The 20,912-nt window shown below is 45.2% G+C and overlaps 1 protein-coding gene across 1 annotated transcript in view; it reads right to left on the reverse strand.

The window, feature by feature from the left end:
• RGS12 (regulator of G protein signaling 12) overlaps window positions 1-20,912 on the reverse strand; it is a 442,017-nt gene that overhangs the window by 373,545 nt on the left and 47,560 nt on the right. The window contains exon 3 of the mRNA XM_069203485.1: window positions 666-782. Within this exon, the coding sequence (XP_069059586.1) occupies window positions 666-782 (117 nt within the window). The remainder of the gene's footprint in view (window positions 1-665; window positions 783-20,912) is intronic.

Below are 20,912 nucleotides of genomic sequence, written 5' to 3' on the forward strand. Positions count from 1 at the left end.
CCTGACAGAGTCTGCTTTGACTTGCTCATCTTCGGTTTGCTGTCTGATTGCGGGGAGATCAGAAGGTGGAGATCCTGTCTCAGCAACCTGCCTCTGACAATGTAGAGATTTCTCTGCCTGACGCTTTGAACTGCCAAGTTGGCTTCACATGCTCTTCCCGTGCTGCTTCCAAGCCAACAGCCAAGAGACCAACATTTCTCTAGTCTTCAATACTTTGATAGTGAGTAACAATACCTTCAGGGTGTTTCAAAAAGCTAGATTGGAGCAGAGTAATGAGAGCTGGCGCACACTCCATACCTTCCTTGGGCACACGGCCAACTTCCCACACAATGTTTTGAGCATATGTAAACAGGATTTTCATAAGGAAAAAAAATGTTCAACTCCTATTGCTTTCTTTTCATGTTATCCTTACTCTCCATTTTCCCACATTAGCACACCCTAAATAAATGCTGTAGAAAACCTACAGTGATCTGCAAAGGGGGAAGGCAGTGCAGGTGACAGGAACTACAGAACACCAATAATAAAAAGTAATCACTTGATATATTCACAATGTAGGATAAATATCAAAGGGATAATTGCATATTCTGACATTCACAAAGGGGTGAAGAAATAAAGAAAATCAATAGAGAAAACTTTTCAAAGTAAATCCTGAAGTGTTGACTTACTTCAAGATCATCTAGAGAGCAGGTTGAGATAATCCTTTTGGATCTCCCAAATGATCTTCTAGCAGAAGAGCGCTTTGGAGCTTGGGTCAATCCACTTGGTTGTTCAAACTTTGCGCTCTAAAGTAAAAAATAGATAGCTAGTAAAGGAAACATTTTGAACCATTATAACTACTATAACATTGACAAAGACAGCATTAGACAAGTTCATTATGATTAATCATTTAGTTGTGTCCCTTTCAGCAGATCAAAGAAAAAACTCATAACACAGTTGCTCAAGTACACAACTACTGCCATAGGACAACATTGGTAACAATGGTGAACAGCTGTGTTTTAGCAGCATCTGAGATGGCCAAAGAGTATTTTCCTTTTGCATGCAGCATTCAACTTTAATAGTATCTCAAAAATGTGACAGATTCGGGATATTTATTATGGAACAGTTCATGATGCATAATATTGGCAAATAATCTCTTAATAATCCCCTTCAGTTTTATTTACAATAGCAAATGCTAAAAAAAGGTATCTGTCACAAAGACAACAACTAGGATAAGATATGCTAATTTATCCTCAAAGATGGCAAATGAGTATCAACAAACAAAAAAGAGCTCCCAACTTAAAACAAAGTAGACAAGTAATGATGTACTTAAAACATAATGCTAACTAACTAGAAAACATGGTACCAGAATACCATGTTTTCTAGTGAGATTCCTAAATCATTACAGACCCTAAAGAATAACAAACTATTCGTAATTAAAAATCAAAATTGAGAGAGAGCGTGCAAAGCCAGGCATGGAGTGAGAGGCAGACTCTTTGCCAACCCTGCCCTGACAGCTTCAATAGCACTCCTGAATGGAGTCACTGCACTTATCAAAAGTAAGTCTGCATCAAGATTCCTAGAAGACTATGGCAACTAAATGAACATTTCAGCCACCAGGCAGGAAGAACACTGCTGCCATTTTTAAGGCTGCACATCGCCTCGCTTCAGTAGCGTTCTGCCGCCTGCACCAGTTGCCGCCTGGGATGGAGCTGGGACCCAGGCACCCAGGGGGTATGGAGGAGGAGTGAAATGATAAAGCCCTGTTTGCGTCTCGAAGGGACCTCTGAAGCGGTAGTAACAGGCACCCTCTGTCACAACAGAGAATGTGAGGGTAGGTCTATTTTTTGGTCGAGCGCGCAAGCGCTCTGGCCTGTTGGAATCTATCTGTGGGCTTTTAACCACGCCCACCGCACGCCCATCACTATCATTTGTTCATGGGCTTTCATTTAAAAAATCTGTTGTTATCACTGGTACAGGCTTTATGTTTGTCCTTCTTTGGGGCAGTCTGTTACTGCCTTGGCTATCAACCCTGTTACATGGATAATTGCAATTTTGTTGATACGTTTCACTGTGAGTGAACTTCTCTTCCCTTTTGTGTCTCTCCTTCGCGTTCATGCTCATGGCGGCGAAGGCGCTTTGAATCGGCTTGCTTATGTCAACTGTTTTACTTTTCATTTTCAATTTATGTGGCAATAAAAGTCCAGTTAGGAATTTACAATGCCAACAGCTCTAACTGGAGCAAATGCAAGACCCATTGTATTGCAATGCTTGTTTTCCTTTGCAGTTTTATATATCGCAAACTCGACCCGAAGGTACTGGAGCACTACTATACATAAGCACCAGTTACGTTATTTACACAAGGGCACATTCCTTTTTGGTAGGCACGGGGAGATTAAGGCATCACATAATGTTAAGCCAATGCAGAGACTCGAACCTGGTTTCCTAGCTCCAAAGTCGGCAGCTCTGGTCGTTATCCCACATCCTCTCCCTATTAGGCTGCCAGCATTTCAGACTTGCCTCAGAGACCACAGGTGGGCAGGGGAGTGCACAGAACAAAGACACACTGGACCCTGAGAGCAGGTCATGGGACCTCTCACCTTTCACTCCACCCCGCCCATGCCACAAGAAGGAATGAAAAAAAGAGGGGGGTCAGATTTAGAAGTGTGACTGGGGTGTGCCAAATCCAATAGATTTGAACAGACCAATATACCATAAATTGGCCAGTGAATAAAGGGGTGTTTGAGGGGCGCCTCACTGTAACTGAAAACATACACCTTACTACCTGACTTACTTAGACTCCTAGACCTGGTGGAAAACTAAACTAAGCCCAGACAATCCTGGGGCCCTCTTTGATAATGGCTCCAACTTCCAAGATTTACATACCTGGGAATACACAGAGTCAAATGGGTGTGGCACTCAGGGGGTTAAGGGATTAATGAACCGGCTGCACAGACACCAGTTTTGGACTAATGCAGAATCTCCAGAGAAGGCTAAACTACAGCACATCCGCCTAAATTTGACTAAATGGGAGTCTATAGGGCTATGATACAGTGAAAGACTTCATCTCATCCCTAACTGTGAATCTGCGATCACCAGACAACGCCTAGGAGACACCCATTCCACATACAGTTCAACACCAAACAGCAAGAAGGTAGTATATACAATATAAGTTAAACCCCTCTGAATAAGCACCAAACTCCATCAGAACCTGCATCCTTGCAGTACCAAAAACAGGCACCGCCGCCATGAGGGGTGAAGAAGCGGAAAGCACACTTAAATATCACTTGACTTCTGGGAGCAACACTTGAAACTCCTCGTCAGTGAACTGCATGAATTCTTTATTAGCTCTCCCAACATTGAGACTTAACATAATTTTCCATTCCCTCTGCACAGTGGTCAGGGGCAAACCCACAGCAGTTGCTTACACCAAGAAAGCCAACGGAATCTCTCCCAAAACTATGGAAACTGCTCAATGGTCATGTCTAACCTCAGGATTCAGTATCAACAAAGAGAAATCCCATGTGCTAAATCTCACAAACCCTAACCAATTCATACCACAAATAAAGGCCCTGGTCCCCTTCCGATGGACTTCACACTCTATTAAATATAAGATACTCAGAGCTCAACTTAACTAGTCATCTAGATGGGTGGATGAAAGCTAATTGGCTCGAATATTACACATGACCTTAGGAAGTGGTCCCCGCTGTACATCTCTTGGCCAGGATATATAAATGTTATCAAGATGAACGTTCTCCACAGAACACTTTATCTTCTATAATATCTCACAACCCCTACTCCCACGGCTGGGAATAATACTTTCAAAGTAGGTTGTAAACATTTAATTGGGTGGGAAAGAAACTCCGAATCTCAGTCAAATTTCACATGCTGCCTAGGAAGTGAGGTGGTCTAGGTATACCTCATTTCATTAAACTACTATCGGACAGCTCACCTGTGCAACCTTTCGGAGTGCGTGATGCAGGTTAACAAAAAGACCTGGCTTTATATAGTCGTGTACAGGCCACCCTGGGACTTGGCTTGCTTCCCACAACATCACAGATATAGAATTCCTTACATGGCTGCTCCTACCAACACAACAGTGGACATACAGGGTTAGATGGCCTGGCACCCATTTCATTCTCTTTCACGTTCAGACTATAAAGTCATTTGAACAATGCAAACGGGAATTTCACTTATCAGAAAATGTAAGTCTTCAACATTTCAAGCTCCGGTATTGGGCACTCCACCCACAAAACAGACACAAGACCTCTTACACTGTTAAAAAAAAAAACAGCCCATACATTTGAGGGGATGAAGGCCCCTATCTTTAAAACCTATTGAACACTCCAGGAATAGAAGCGCCGGATGGCCTATATTTCCTGCCTGGAATTTTTGTGTATCTGAAACTGAGAGCCCTCCAGCTTTTTGACTAAAAGGACCAATATCTAAGTTTTGAACAGATAGCTTATCTGCCCTTGTCCACAATATTGTTCCACTTCCCCTAGACAAAAGACCTATTGATACTGCCTAATAGAGGGTCTCAATATGCTATCCTGTACAACTCAACTACTCTGACCTCCCTGCACACGCCACTGAAAGGGCCAGAGAGCTCTTTGAGTCACTAAGTCTCCCCTTACCTTTATTTTCCTTGTCAGGATTTTTTATTTGGGGGGGGGGGGGCGGGTAAGGTGGTTAATGGTGGGTTTAATGGTTGGTATATTGTATTTTTCAGGTTGACCTAAATAAAATACTGAAATATATCCAAGTCCATGTGTCTGAGTTTCCAATCATTAAGGGACACCCTCAGGATTCATACCGCACCCTTACACCTGCAGTTTCAAAAAATGGCTAGTAAAAACATTTAAAGTAAAAATGAAAAATCACATAACAAGGAGTATAAGTTACCGTAGCTAGTCCAACAGCACCTTAATCAGCCCATCTACTGATCAGGGTGGCGAAGAGAGGTTTGTTTAGGATGCCCCATTTCTTGTCAGAAAACCTTCTTTACTAGAAAGTTTATCCCTGCAAATAAGTGCATTTCTAAACAGGGGAAGATAAAAAGGTAGAATTGTAAAGCAATATACGCGCACCTCCACAAAACCCAATCTCACTACCTGACAGAAAGAAAAAAAAGAAAAGAAAGAACAAACGAAAGAAAGAAACAAAGAGAGCAACAGGCTTTCCAAAGTATCTCTCAGATCTCATTTGGCAGCCTGTCTTCACTTAATGCTTAAACCTGTGACACATCTTTCCCCAATTGAAATAGAAAAGGAAGTGATCGCGGAGACTAAATAAATTAAAGTTGTTGTGACCTGAAATAGGAATCCTCAAAATGCCCTCACGGTGCTGAATTCACCCAAGAGTAGAGATTGAAAGGTCATCACTTCTATGGCAGACCGATTTTTATGCTGCTTGGCATGTAGAGGACCCATTCAATACTGGGCAATGTTTGAGGACATGTAGGAAAGAGTGAAAAAGAACAGAATACCCATGACAGTCCTCGTCTGATATTTAATATAACTGACGTGGAAGGCAGACGGACTGCACTGAAGGTAGCTGTGAAGTATGAGGAACATAAGCCAACCATCTCCCACCAAAGAAATAATTAAAAGAGAAGAACGAGTTACTTACCTTCGGTAACGACTTTTCTGGTGGATACATTAGCTACCTGTGGATTCCTCACCTCATGAATACTCCCATGGCGCCAGCATTCTACGGAAATCTTCTTACTAGTCTCTGCACGTCGACGAGGACGTCACTGTCTCGCACGCGACGCCGTCTGACGTCATACAGGCAATAAGAGGTCCTCGACGACGTGCGGACGTCAGTACCAATCATTTTTTACGTGCATGAGAACTACCAGGCAATGCAATGAAAGAACAAAGCAACATCCATTATATTGTAAAAATACACCACATTGTATGAATAACTGTAAATCTTTTTATGTACATATATATATATATATATATATATATAAAACTCTCTCTTTTAAAATATATACACACACCAAGTATATACATAAAGATATATACACATATACCTATATATATATAAATATATTATATATATACATCTATTGCACCCTCAAAGATCAAGAGGAGCGCACTCAAGGATTACTTGGCAAGACCATAAAGGCAACGGGGAGGCGGGTGGGACCGTGAGGAATCCACAGGTAGCTAATGTATCCACCAGAAAAGTCGTTACCGAAGGTAAGTAACTCGTTCTTCTGATGGATACAACTACCTGTGGATTCCTCACCTCATGAATAGAGTCCCAAAGCAGTACCACGCCCGGCGGTGGGTGCCTAAATGGTCAAACCAAGAAATCCTGCAGCACTGACCGTGCAAAATGGCCGTCCCTTCTAACCTCAGAATCTAAACAGTAATGTTTTGCAAAAGTGTGAAGGGACGACCAAGTTGCGGCCTTGCAGATGTCGACCACAGGAACACCTCTGGCTAAGGCCGAAGTGGCCGACTTAGCTCTGGTGGAATGAGCTCTAATGCCCTCAGGAGGATCCTTCTTTGCCAAAGAGTAACATATTTTAATGCAAAGAACAACCCACCTGGATAGTGTTCTCTTGTGGACTGCCTTTCCTCTCCTCTTGCCCACGTATCCAATAAACAGCTGATCCTCCAGCCTGAAATCCTTTGTTCTATCGATAAAGAAGCTCAACGCTCTCTTTGGGTCCAGACGATGCAGTCTTTCTTCCTCTTTGGAAGGATGAGGCGGAGGATAGAACGTGGACAAAGTAATTGCCTGAGCCAAATGGAAGGGTGAAACAACCTTCGGGAGGAAAGCAGCCTTGGTCCTCAACACCACCTTATCCCCATAAAAAGTTGTATAAGGGGGTTTTACTGATAAGGCCTGCAACTCACTCACTCTCCTTGCTGATGTTATAGCTATCAGGAAGACTGTTTTTAAAACCAAATACCTCAAGGGGCAAGAATGCATAGGTTCAAAAGGGGACCCCATAAGGAAAGTCAGGACTAAGGACAAATCCCATTGCGGCATAACGAATGGCTTTGGAGGATATTGATTTAGAAGACCTTTCAAGAATCTGATAACAATAGGGAATTTAAATAAAGATGGTTGGTCTGGAAGACATATGAAGGCTGACAAGGCCGATAAATAACCTTTAATGGTAGCCACTGCACAACCTTTCTGCGCCAGAGATAGAGCAAAAGACAAAACGTCCGATAGATGAGCATGTAAAGGATCAATCTGCCTCTCTCCACACCACGCAACAAATTTAGACCACCTATTAGCGTAGATAGATTTAGTGGAGTGTCGCCTGGCCGCTAATATAACATCCACTACCTCAGGCGGGAGAGAGAAGGAACTCAGGTTGCCCCGTTCAATCTCCAGGCATGTAGGTGCAGACTCTGGAGGTTGGGGTGTAGAACCTGCCCCTGCGACTGCGAGAGGAGGTCTGCCCTGAAAGGGAGACGGAGCAGCGGGCACGTTGAGAGTTGGAGAAGGTCGGAGTACCACACCCTCCTTGGCCAATCCGGAGCTACTAAGATTACTAGAGCCCGGTCTTGGCGAATCTTCCTCAATACTCGAGGAATCAAGGGTATGGGAGGAAACGCGTAAAGCAACTGGCCGCACCAGGTCATTTGAAACGCGTCCCCTAACGCTTCCTGCATCGGATACTGAAGGCTGCAGAACAATGGACAATGCGCGTTCTCTCGAGTGGCGAACAGATCTACCCGAGGAAACCCCCACTTCTGGAAGATTAAACGGACTTGATCTGGATGGAGACGCCACTCGTGGTCTGCCGAGAAGTGGCGACTGAGACTGTCCGCACGCACGTTCAAGACTCCGGCCAGATGGTTTGCTATCAAGCAAATCCGATGGTCCTTTGCCCAGGACCATAGTCGAAGAGCTTCTCTGCAGAGAAGGTACGACCCCACTCCTCCCTGCTTGTTTATGTACCACATCGTGGTAGTATTGTCCGTTAGGACCTGTACCGACTGACCACGAAGGGAAGGGAGGAAGGCCTTGAGAGCCAGACGTACTGCCCGTAACTCTAACAGATTGATGTGAAAAATCTGTTCCTCTGGAGACCAAAGACCTTTGATCTCCAGATCCCCCAGATGAGCTCCCCACCCTAGAGTGGAAGCATCCGTTATGACTGTGGCCACTGGTGGCGACTGCTGGAACGGTTTTCCTTGTGAAAGATTGTTGCTTGCAATCCACCACTTCAAATCCACAGCAGCATCTCTGGAGATCTTGACAGTACCCTCTAGATCCCCTCTGTGTTGAGACCACTGCCTTCGGAGGCACCACTGAAGAGCCCTCATGTGCCAGCGAGCATGCGTGACCAACAGAATGCAGGAGGCAAAAAGACCGAGCAGACGAAGGACCTTGAGGACTGGAACTACCGCTCCATTTCGAAACATTGGAACCAAATCCTGAATATCTTGAATCCGCTGAGGCGGAGGAAAGGCCCGACCCAATGTCGTATCCAGTACTGCCCCTATGAACAGGAGGCGCTGAGAGGGCTCCAGGTGAGATTTGGGCTCGTTCACCGAAAAGCCCAGGTCGAACAACAACTGGGTTGTTGACTGCAGATGACGCAACACAAGCTCCGGGGACTTGGCTTTGATCAACCAATCGTCCAAGTAAGGGAATACTGCTATCCCCTTCCTTCTGAGCTCTGCCGCAACCACCGACATCACCTTCGTGAAGACTCGAGGTGCTGAAGTAAGACCAAACGGAAGGACCGCAAACTGGTAGTGTTGCGATCCCACCACAAACCGGAGATACTTCCTGTGTGACTTGAGTATCGGGATATGAAAGTAAGCATCCTGCAAGTCGACAGACACCATCCAGTCTTCCATGTTCAACGCCAAAAGCACCTGTGCTAGGGTCAGCATCTTGAACTTTTCCTGCTTGAGGAACCAATTCAAGATCCTCAGGTCCAGAATTGGTCTCAAACGACCATCCTTCTTGGGAATCAGGAAATACCTTGAGTAAACTCCTTGACCCCTTTCCTGCTCCGGGACCAACTCCACTGCGCCCTTTAAAAGGAGGACTTCTACCTCCTGTTCTAGCAACAGGAGGTGTTCTTGTGAACAATACGAAGGGCGGGGCGGGATGAGGGGCGGAAACTCCCGAAAGGGAAGGGTGTAGCCTTTTCCCACAACACTGAGAACCCAAGTGTCCGACGTAACAGTCTCCCATTTGGTGAGAAAATGCTGTAATCTTCCCCCTACAGGAGAGGAGTGAGTGGGAAATGGTGGAAGCCTAAGGCTGCTTCCCCTGCTGCACCCCGCCAGAGGATGAGGAAGAGGCAGAGTGCTGCTGAGAGGCTCCCCTGGTGCGGACCCTACCCCTCCCCCTAAAAGATCTATAGGGATGGGAAGAGGCAGGTTGCTGATATCTTCCCCGAAAGGAAGAGGAGGAAGAGCCACGCCCAAATCCACGAAACCTCCTGAAGAATCTGGAAGAGGCCGTGGAAGAAGGAGCTTGGAGTCCCAACGACTTAGCCGTGGCCCTGCTCTCCTTAAAACGTTCCAAGGCCGAATCAGCCTTAGCCCCAAACAGTTTGTCCCCATCAAACGGGAGATCCAACAATGTGGACTGTACATCTGCCGAAAAGCCCGAGTTACGGAGCCAGGCCTGTCTCCTTTCCACCACAGTTGTGCCCATTGCTCTGGCTACCGAGTCGGTGGTATCCAGTCCCGTCTGGATAATTTGGGTCGCAGCAGCCTGGGCATCAGAGACAAGATCCAAAAGACCCTGGGGAAGCTCTGTAAACGAAGAGGAGATGTCATCCATCAGAGCATGAATATACCTCCCCAGGATACAGGTCGCATTAGTGGCTTTTAACGCCAGACTGCAGGACGAAAAAATCTTCTTCGACTGCGCCTCTAGCTTTTTTGAGTCTCTGTCCCCAGGCACCGTCGGGAAAGAACCAGGCGCTGACTTGGACGAACAGGAGGCCTGCACAACCAAGCTCTCCGGCGTAGGGTGCCTAGATAGGAAACCAGGATCAGTTGGAGCCGTCCGATACCTCCTGGCCACGGCTCTGTGAACTGCTGGGGAAGATGCCGGCTTCTTCCACACCTCTAAAACCGGATCCAGCAGAGCGTCATTAAAAGGTAATAGAGGCTCCGCCGCGGCTGAGGCCGGATGCAACACCTCTGTCAAAAGGTTTTGTTTCGCCTCCACCACCGGCAAAGGCAGGTCCAAAAAACTAGCTGCCTTCCGTACCACTGTATGAAAGGAAGCAGCTTCCTCGGTATATTCCCCCGGGGACGAAAGGTCCCACTCAGGGGAAGTGTCCAGCCCACTGGCCGACTCCAGTCCACGCAGCCCATCACCCGAGTCCTCTAGCTCTCCTTCCTCTAGGGCTCGTTGGTACTCCTGCTCCTCTAGTACCCGGAGAGCACGCCTCCTTGAACGCAGTCGTTGCTCAATCCGCGGAGTCGACAACACCTCCGCTGAAGTCGGAGATCGGCGCCGATCTTCCGAAGCCACCGACGCCGCATCCGGCGCCACAGGTAACTTCGGCGCCGACTGAAGAGCAGATGAAACGGATGGACCCACCGGAGTCACAGGCCGAAATCTCGACGTCGACGGGATGGAAATCCCTGGGGCCAATCCCTCCGAAGCCATCGGAGCGGCCACCGGCGCCGACACTGGCGCCGAGCCCACGTTCCCAAACGGGAGAAAGGGCATAAAGGGTGCCGGCCGAAGAGGCGCAGGATCACCCAAAGAAAAGGCCAAAGGCCCAGCCGGAGCACCCCCTGGAGCCATCTGTTGGAAGATGGCATACATCGCATTCAAGAATGCGGAACTATCGGCTCCAGGGGTGGGAAAAGCCGGATACTGGGGTGCCTGACTCGGAGGCGACCCCGACGCCGGCCTCGGCGTCTGCGCCGGAGAAAACACCTGAGGCTCCAATACCTCAATCACCGACGCCTGTCCAGGCGAAGTTGGAGATGTCGGAGAGAGCAACGGCGTCGAAGGATGCGGCGTCACCGTGGGGCTGACCTCCCATGTCCTCCGGCGCCGATCCGGAGACCTGGAACGAGCCTCCCTTGAATGACGCCGAGATTCTCTACGGCGCCGGGATTCTCGATGACGCTGATGTCTTGGAGAAGACTTTTTCTTGTGATGCTTCTCCTTTGACTTGGTCATAAACAGCTTCGCCTCGCGTTCTTTAATGGCCTTCGGATTCATGTGCTGACACGAATCACAAGTCGAGACGTCGTGGTCGGAGCTCAAACACCAAAGGCAATCGGAATGAGGATCCGTCACCGACATCTTGCCTCCACACTCACGACAAGGCTTAAATCCAGACTTTCTCTGCGACATTATTTCCACAGAGAAAGAGTACGCAGCAAGATATACACTGTAACCGCAAGAGTAACAGTTGCTCCCTCGAAGATAACCGTTTCGAATGCACGGAAAAAAGGGAACTGACGTCCGCACGTCGTCGAGGACCTCTTATTGCCTGTATGACGTCAGACGGCGTCGCGTGCGAGACAGTGACGTCCTCGTCGACGTGCAGAGACTAGTAAGAAGATTTCCGTAGAATGCTGGCGCCATGGGAGTATTCATGAGGTGAGGAATCCACAGGTAGTTGTATCCATCAGAAAAATAATTAGATTAACCAAAAGGTTCATAGCGCTTGATGTACAGGCTAAGATTTACTCCTACAAATTTGAACAATTAATAGAAAGAGCTGTAGTACTTCTAATGGAATCCTACAAAAGCCTTTCAGTTCAGGTCCATGGCTCCCGTAGATGCAGTCACAGATTTCCTCATGAGGGTTGCTCCCAAAATAAACTGAGTTCTTAGCAACGAACACAGCATGCTCAATCCAGCACAATTAGCACTTTCAACCAATGCCGTCAGTGCTCTCCGAATAATATGCATATAAGAGCACCAGAGGAAGTCGCTTCAACCCTTGACAGGGAACATCAACATGCCAACGTCAACATGCTAGGTTAATTGAAGCAATGGCCATGCCTTAGGCCAGCTATTCTTCCAGCTTGCTCCAAGGCACACATTAGTATCCCAGTAGTATCCCACTTGTGGTCCCAGCTGCTGCTCTTGCTAGGAGCAAGTGCCTCCACTGTGAAAGTGGTCCCTAGGGAGCCTGTGCCAGCATCTAAATGTGCAAACTATAGAGTACACATAGAAAATGTACTTTTTTTGCTTGTCTATGAGCAGTGCAGGCATGTGGTTTCCGTCCCCAATGGTCCAGATCCCCAAAATGAAGTCACTGGATAAAGGCTAAGAAACACTAATGGGCATCAGCAGTGTACTAACCATACTGTTAGACTTTTCATCCTTGGCGTGGTCTCCCTTAACTTTGTGCCTCTGTTTCCAGGTTGTTGATGTGTGCTGGACTCTGGTTTTGTTACTCTGGGCACTTTACCACTGCTAACTAGTGCTAAAGTGCAAGTTCTCCTATACAAAATATGTATGTAATTGGTTCATCCATGGTTGGCATATTTGATTTACTAGTAAGTCACTAGTACAGTGCACTAGAGTTGCCCAGGGCCTGTAAATCAAATGCTACTAGTGGGCCTGCAGCACTGGTTGTGCCACCCACATTAGTAGCTCTGTAAACATGGCTCAGACCTGCCACTGAAGTGTGTGTTCCCTTTTCTTACATGTGAGGCTCCCCTAATGTAGGCCCCGGGTAGCCCCAAGGTCAGAGTGCAATGTATGGTTAAGGTAGGACATATAGTAATGTGACAGTGAAATACTGCTAAATTAGTTTTTTACTGTTGCAAGGCCTGTCCCTCTCATAGGTTAACATGGGGGCTACCTTTAAATCTGATTAAAGTGTAGATTCCGTTTGGGAGCGGATGGACATATGGAGTTTGGGGTTTTGAGCTCAAGTTTTGAGCTCACAATTTAAAAATACATCTTTTAGTAAAGTTGATTTTAAGATTGTGTGTTTGAAAATGCCACTTTTAGAGAGTGAGCATTTTCTTGCTTAAACCATTTCAGTGACTCTGCCTGTTTGGGGATTCCCTGTCTGGGTCAGTTTGACAGTGGGCTGGTTGCACCTCTCACTAGACAGTGACACAAAGGGAGCTGGGGTGTAGTATGCATTTCCTGATGAGCAATCTGTGCTAGGAGGGAGCGGAGGAGTGGTCACTCACACCTGAAAGGGCTGTGCCTGCCCTCACACAATGCAGTCTCCAACCCCCCAGATGTGTGTCTGGGGCCTGGCCTGGGCAAAGCAGGATTTCACAAACAAGAGTAAGCCTACTTCAAAGGACAAAATGGGTATAAGAAGGGCACCCAAAACCATAGACTTTAGAACACTTCGGGAAACCAAGAGGAACCTCTGCCTGGAGAAGAGTTGAAGAGCTGAGGAAGAAGAGCTGCCCTGCCTGTGACTGTGCTTTGTGGAGCTATCTTGTAGTTGCTGCTTCTGCCTGTGCTAGAGGACAAAGACTGGACTTTGTGTGCCTTCCTTCTTGTGAAGAACTCTCCAACGGCTTGACTTAGAGCTTGCCTCCTGTTGTTTGAAGTCTCAGGGACAGCAAAGACTTCTCTCTGCCAGCACCTGGAGCCTCTGCTGAGACTCTTACTCTGACAAGTGGTACCCATCCAGTTCCTGGGACCGTGAAAGGAGAAGCTAGCAGCTCAAGAGTGAGAAATCCACGCACCGACCGCTGTGCGGGGAAAAGATCGACGCAACGCCGATCTGCAGCTGAAAAATCGATACGCTGCCGACTTCGTGGCTGAAAATAGATGCTCGCCTGCAGCGCGGCTGGAAGACCGACGCACGCGGCTAAAGAAACGATGCGCAGCATCACTAACAGAGGCTGGTGAGATTCCAACCCGCGATGCGTGGTTTTCGGATCATCGTGCGGCAGGATTTCCGCCACAAACATCGCTGGGTGTGTGAAAACGACACAAGGCCTGCCCGGACCCAAGAGTGAAGTTCGAATCGAAGCATCGCTCTCCTGCGGAGAGAAAAAACGACGCACGCCGACTCGACTGAAGGAGAAACTACGCACGGTCTCGTGAATGAGTGATATCAACGCATCGCAAGCCCTTTTTGACGCACACTCGCCCATGCGGGTTATTTTTGGCACACCCAGGTACATTTCCACGCTAACAGCGTAAGCGTTGTGTTTAAAATTACATGAAGACTCTTTTGGTTTTTAATTGAGGACTTGTGTATTGTGGATTTTTGTCGTTTTGGTTTTGTTTTGTTTAGATAAATATTTTCTATTTTTCTAAACCTGTGTTGTGTCATTTTGTAGTGTTTTCATTAAGTTACTTTGTGTTTTGATACAAATACTTTACACCTAGCACTCTGAAGTTAAGCCTGCCTGCTCGTGCCAAGCTACCAAGAGGGTAAGCGGGGGTTAGCTGAGGGTCATTCTCTTTTACCCTGACTAGAGTGTGTGTCCTTGCTTGGACAGGGGGGTAACCTGACAACCAAAGACCAAATTTCTAACACATACAATTTGAGTCCCTTTGAAAATGTGTGCAGTAATGTTTATAAAATGGCATCTCTGGATTAGAGCATCAGGATACTATTGTATTGCTTGTGTAGAAAGTTGCTATTTTCGACCTCCTCCACTCCCCAATTGCTTTATAAATTGCCCCATCATGAGGTGTGATTATTAGGCACATGAGACAAAGCATGATAACCAGCATTACGAAAATGGTGAAGAGGATAAACAGTTCAACCATGATAACGTTATTATGTTGGTACTATCCGTTATCTACCTACACTATCAAGAGCATAGTGGGAGTACCCTCTGCCAGATTATTCGGGATAACTTAACCCACCCACCCTGGGTAAGATGTACAAGGAAGCCGGTCTGGTGTAGTGCAGGCTATCGTTCCTTGCAGGGTAGAGGTCAGAGTAGGCAGGTCCGCATCTCTACCACAGTGGACTGCATTCCAGGTTAACCCAATAAGAGGTGCTCCTCTGCCAAATGTTACACAGAGGCAGTTTTTATAATACAAGCACCGTTCATATCACACTGTGTCACAGGTGCAGAGCCGATGAGATGATATGTCTATAAATGATGATCTGTCTCCAAGGATAATCATAATACTTATGGCATTGCGTTCTGTGCGCTTAGCCTTGGACAGAGTGTACAGACTGAACAGCAGCAACGCTTACAAGAAAATATGCTACATGTACAGTGATTTCTCAGTACATTATTGCATGAGCGAAGAGCAGAGTAAAAAGTCATCATTGCAAAAATAAAAAAAGGCTAAATTAAAATGTGCAATCCAAAATGGAAGCGCACCTATTGTGTTGTAAAACAGAGGTAAAAGTAGTTAATAAGAGAAACTGGAAAGGAGTACTGGCAAAGTCAATAGGTCTACGAAAGCAGTTGAAATTGTTTTTAATTGCAACCAAGTGCCTTAAAAATATACCAAAAAAACATGATGAGGCCATAATATGGTGGCCATTATGATGACAATACAAATCTCAGGTTTAAAATAAAAATCATTAACTATTGCAAATAATTTTAATAAAACAGTACTGAGCTTTCTAGCAGTAGATGGGTTTTAAAAAAGATATTCTCTATCCATTTAGTTTTAATGACCATTAGAGAAAAATATGATTCTATGTTCGAACTGGAGACGAGGATTATGCATAAACTCTATTTTTTTCTCAAGCAGGATCTTAAAGTCAAAGTACAAACTTCATTACACTGGAAAAGAGTAACACTTGTTCCAACAAATAATTTCCCTCATAGCCCTTGAAGACCTTTCAGCTTCCTGTGTCCCCTCTTTCTTCCTTGCTCCAACAACAGAAATGTTCAATTTTTTTTCTTGTCGCCAAAAACAGTATGTTTTCTTTCTGGCAGTGTTGGTCTAACATTATGCACTCTCCACGCACAGCAGTCTAGGGAACCAGCCATTGCCAAGCCTTGGGCAGATCTTTGTATCCTAACATGTGGACAATCGTATATGTAGAGCGGTTCCTAACTGCCAGAGGGGACTCTTTCGTGCCACACAAGTGCTGATCAGCCCCACCCTCCCCCGCATGTCGGTCAGGAAACCGAGCTCAGAAGGGCAAGACATAGATCTGCATATGACGTGCAGGGTAAGTTTGCTCTCAATGCTTTCAATGTTTGGCACACTAGGCAGCGCCTCTGGAGAAGTAAATATTACAACTGGCGGATAGCCACCCTGAACCCCTCAATTGGAGGGAGGATCATGGGGGATCCTCTGAACTTCTGAGGTCACCAATGATGGCTCTCAAGACAAGATTTAAGCGTTCCAGGGAACATACCCTTACTGTGGAGACACTTTCAATAGACTAAAGAGGGCCTTCTCACCCCTACTCCTTCCAAGGGTAAACCCAGTAGGGACCTTGTGACTCATTCTCTTTACCCAATGAAGGAGACCAACAGGAGATTTCCCAGGGGATACAGACAGCAACAAGGATGATACCAGACCATGGTACCTTAGATCGCACTCCACAGTGGGGCAGCCTCCTGAGGACAGGGCAAGAAATAATCATGCCACATCTAAAGTATATTGCACTTGGTGGGGATACCTACCACTCACGCTGAATGTAGTGAGTCCCAGCAGAAAAGGTGGAGCGTAGCCTCCATGAATTATACAAGTGAATTCTCAACCAGCTAAGAGCCGAAAGCCCACGACTCACTTGAGGGGAAAATATTTCTATATCCATAGGTAGATGACAAAATGTCTCCATACTTTTAGTCAAATATACTAAAGACCATAAGCAGGGCATTGTTCGTTACTCTTGGTCCTGCCAGGATACCTCTAAGCTTTGGCAGGACCCTTAAAAAAATGTTGGGCATGGCGAAAAAGGTCAAAACATCTTGTTCCCTCGTATCTTACAGCATCCTGTCAGAGTGGGCACAGACAGCCATAATCTTTTGGGGAATGTTAACTGTACAATCTCCACAGAGCAATGCAGATTTTAACTCAATAAATGAAGACCCTAAGCTAGAAAATGTGGGCTCTCAGTAGGCCACCTCTATAATAACACTCCCCGTTGAGGGCACTTTGCTAATAGAGACCACTGGAAAGACCAGAACAGATTTGGAGGTTTCTTCTCCTCTACAGAAGCTGGAAGAGGAACAGATGCATTTAGAACATAAGAAATGACACCCTCTCCCTACACTCCCTTCACCCATGCAAAGGTCAGAGGAAGGCTGGCAAAGCTCACCGTTAACCAGCTGAAACTAAACGCAGATGTGTGGGTACTTTAGACTATCCATGGTTTTCAAAATAAAGTTTTTTGGTTCCCCAGAGACGTCTTCCATCAACAACCTTTGTTTTTTTTCTTTTCAGAAGAGGTATCACATTGGACAGATTAAGAAGTTGCTGTACTGGAAGCAAAATAAGCCATTTAAAACTCTCAAGGGTCTGTAAGCAATCTTTTCCTAGCTGAAAAGAAAGACAAAGGCCTCCGTCCAGTAATACATTTCAATGTTTAATGAATAGTTGGTATATCACTGCCTCAAGATCGAGGGTTTTCAACTCCTCGTGGATATATGCTATCCAGCGGATCGGTTGGTGCACCTACACCTCAAGAATGCATACTTAATGATTGCCATTATGAAATCACACAACAGGATCCTGAAATCTATCTGGAAGCACCAAAACGTTTCGGGTTTTTCCATCAGTGCAATGGTGCTTAAAGAAGGTCCTGAAAGAGGAGAGTGTATCTGTCAGGGCACCGACCATTTGCCTTATCGTATATTTATCGATATTTTCATTGTGAAACAGTTCTGGAAAAACATATCTGTCAGATGAAGGAATTCTCACTTCTAAAAAGGTCTAGAATCTGCCAAAAGGAAGAAGTCACCAATGACCTCCTCACTTTAATCAATCTTCCTGGGATTTGTGAAACTCAGTCAAGATCACTAAGCTTTCCTTTAAAAACAAATTATGGCCCAAATAAGTCAGGAACTAAGGAGGACACTGTCCACACCCATAACATCACAAAAGATAGATTGGTTTTGAAAATATGGCTTAATTAGTGTGTGGACCTAGATCCCATGGGGTCTGACTCATGCATATAATAAACATTGTCTGATCTAGCTTTGCAAGGACTGGTTTACAGCTCAGTAAATACTTTTTGTTCTGCTATTTTGGCATGGCATTTACCTACTGATGGTACTTGTGCATGTGAACATCCTGTGGCCAGGAAGCTTCTAATTGATTCTGGAAATAGAGATCTGAATACCAAAGTACTCAAAATGGGGGGGGGGGGGGTGTAGGGAGGCTGAATAGAGTCCCGAATCTCTTCCTTTCATGACCACAGACTATATACTTAAGTAGGAAAGAACTTTCAAGTAAGTTATCGGTATTTCTATGTATGACATCCTTATCAAACAATATGAGGGGCAGGGAGGAATTCCGGTCCAGCACACATCTTCCCTAAGTAAATATATATCAAACATAGAGCATGCAGTCCGTAGTGAAACTTCAAGTCTGATCATTTTTGATGCCTGGACCACTAAAGGTTATCAGAGGCTTCTCCTTCTCAAAGCACAAACCTTCACCCACCAAAAGGTGGCATGCTTCATGATTGAACTGCTGATGCAATGCACAACATGTCACTGGGGGGGGGGGGGGTTGGCGCTCTTTGCATCCCAGTGTTTTTTCCAGAAATAGCCAGCCTTGCAACAGTGAAAATAGTTGTGGGCCATCTTCACTGTAAGTAACTTGTGTAACATTCAACTTTTGCATGCCCAACTCTTAAATACTTAGGCCTACTTGGGGCAGGGATGTGGGATTCCTGTCACCCGACGCCCCCGGGACATAGTGTTTTGGGTCAAGGGCAAGTTTTCATCTTTACTTTGTCCTTCGGACAAGTAGGCCAAACCCCCTGAAGCATAAATCCTTTGGCTGCCAGTTTACAGAGAAAGAAACTGCCTGCAGGTAGAGGAATGCGTGTCCATGTGTTAATGCTGTTCGAACTTCTATTTATGGTTCATTAATTAAAATCCTTCATTATTAGGGTGAGCACTGTAAATAAACGTTTTAACGTCACAGTGCACTACTGACAGGGATTCCAGTAAAAAAAAAAAAAAAAAAAGTGTACACACGTTTGAAAAGTTTAACAATATGAGGCTTTGTATAATGCTCCCAGAATGCTCTCTGATTAGATGTAAATGTTTGCAGCAGCTTGTAAGCAAACATGATGATTCTTTGCTTTCAAAATAAAATCTAGTAAAATGTGTTGATGCATGCTAGTATTTCCCAAAAATATTCATAATGGAAAATCAGTGTAACCATTTTCAACAAGATTATGGGAAGCATACAAATAAACAAGCACTGGCAAAGGCAACCGATCTGTAATTATTTTTTTTCTTAGTCTTTTGGTTTCGTAAATAGTGTTTTGTTTTGACATGGCTTTTGTCACACTTTATTGTTGTGAGAGCTGCCAGGCCCACACCATTGTAACAAACACTGGCAAAAAGAAGAAAAAAAATGGTCTCAAAAAGCAGACATTGACACCACTTGTGTAACAAAGACCCCATAGCCCCCCACAGTGGACCCCCTCAGTGCAGCACCTGCCCTGAGTGAATCTTGAGGAAGGGGCCATCCATGTTCTTTGCAGGGGGGTGCTCCAGTTCTGTTACACCACGGATTGCCACAGTGGTTCCTGGCACTGAACAAAACTACTTTGTGTGTCAATATGCTCCTTGTGGAAGAGTAGAATGTGATCACTCACAGTAAAGCCAGCCAATAGATAGAAAGAGAAATAGAAGTTCAATAAAAATGTCTTTATTAATTCTTAAAGAAAGCCACAAAAGTGCACCCATGGTGTATGTCTTTGAATTAGTGGCTTTCGTGAATGCAAAAGAACTTACAGATGTAGACCAGGAAATCAGACTCCTAGAAAATATTTGTGAACTGTATTTTAGCACAAGCAAATATGCATGTGTAGATTTGCTCATGTGAAAATCTATTAAGCGTTTACAAGTTCACTTTCCCTCCAACCACTTTTTTCCAAACCTTGGATAACTTCTATTTCTGCGCTTGTCAGGAGTAAATTTCCAACCTTTCTCATGGGAAAAGATTAGAAAAGAGCTGGTGAAAATACTTAAAACATGCAAGTCAATAGGTTTGCAGACTCAAAGCCATTCCAGCCCTGGAACGATTGCTTACTTCTTCCTCCAGCCCCAGTATCTAGATCTGCGCAAAGGTGGTAAAATAAGCAAACTGCTACAGTAGGGATTGAAACTGTAAGTATTCAAGCTCTACTATCGTAGTAGCCCTGACATAATCAGAGAGTCTATTATCAGAGCTCTTAGATAAGGAGATTGCATCCATAATTTGTCATCGCACTACATGGCACCAAAGGGACAAGTATTCAAGCTCTACTATCGTAGTAGCCCTGACATAATCAGAGAGTCTATTATCAGAGCTCTTAGATAAGGAGATTGCATCCATAATTTGTCGTCGCACTACATGGCACCAAAGGGACAAGGGACAAGTCTATTTTTTTACGGGACAAGTAGATTTAAGAAGCTATCTGACCCATGGACAAGTAGATATTTTGTTAAATTCCACACCCCTGTTGGGGGTGACTTATAAATATGTAAAAAGAATGTTTAGGTCAGTCAAAAAGGTTGTTTTGGCAGATCAAATTTGCAGTTAAAAATTGCAAAAATCCAGCTACAAATTATAGTACTGCAGTCATGTTTGTCTGGTCATTGCAGTGGCTGGCACAGACCCAGAGTAAACTTTGTATCGTATACTAGGGACTTATGGATAGGTGTAAAAATGCCAATTAGGAGTACCCCCATTTTACCAGTTTGAAAGGAGGATTACACACACTTCATCGCCAGCCAGTAGAGGCAAACTGCACAGAGCTTCAGAACCAAAAAAACTATTGGGTCAAACCAACAGCGAAAAAACCAGAGTGAACACTTAGAAAAGGCAGATTTCCTACACTCTGGAACATGACAGCACCAGTAAAATATACATCACTA

The sequence above is a fragment of the Pleurodeles waltl genome, chromosome 1_2, assembly GCF_031143425.1.
Source record: "Pleurodeles waltl isolate 20211129_DDA chromosome 1_2, aPleWal1.hap1.20221129, whole genome shotgun sequence".
NCBI classification, from domain to species: Eukaryota; Metazoa; Chordata; class Amphibia; order Caudata; family Salamandridae; genus Pleurodeles; species Pleurodeles waltl.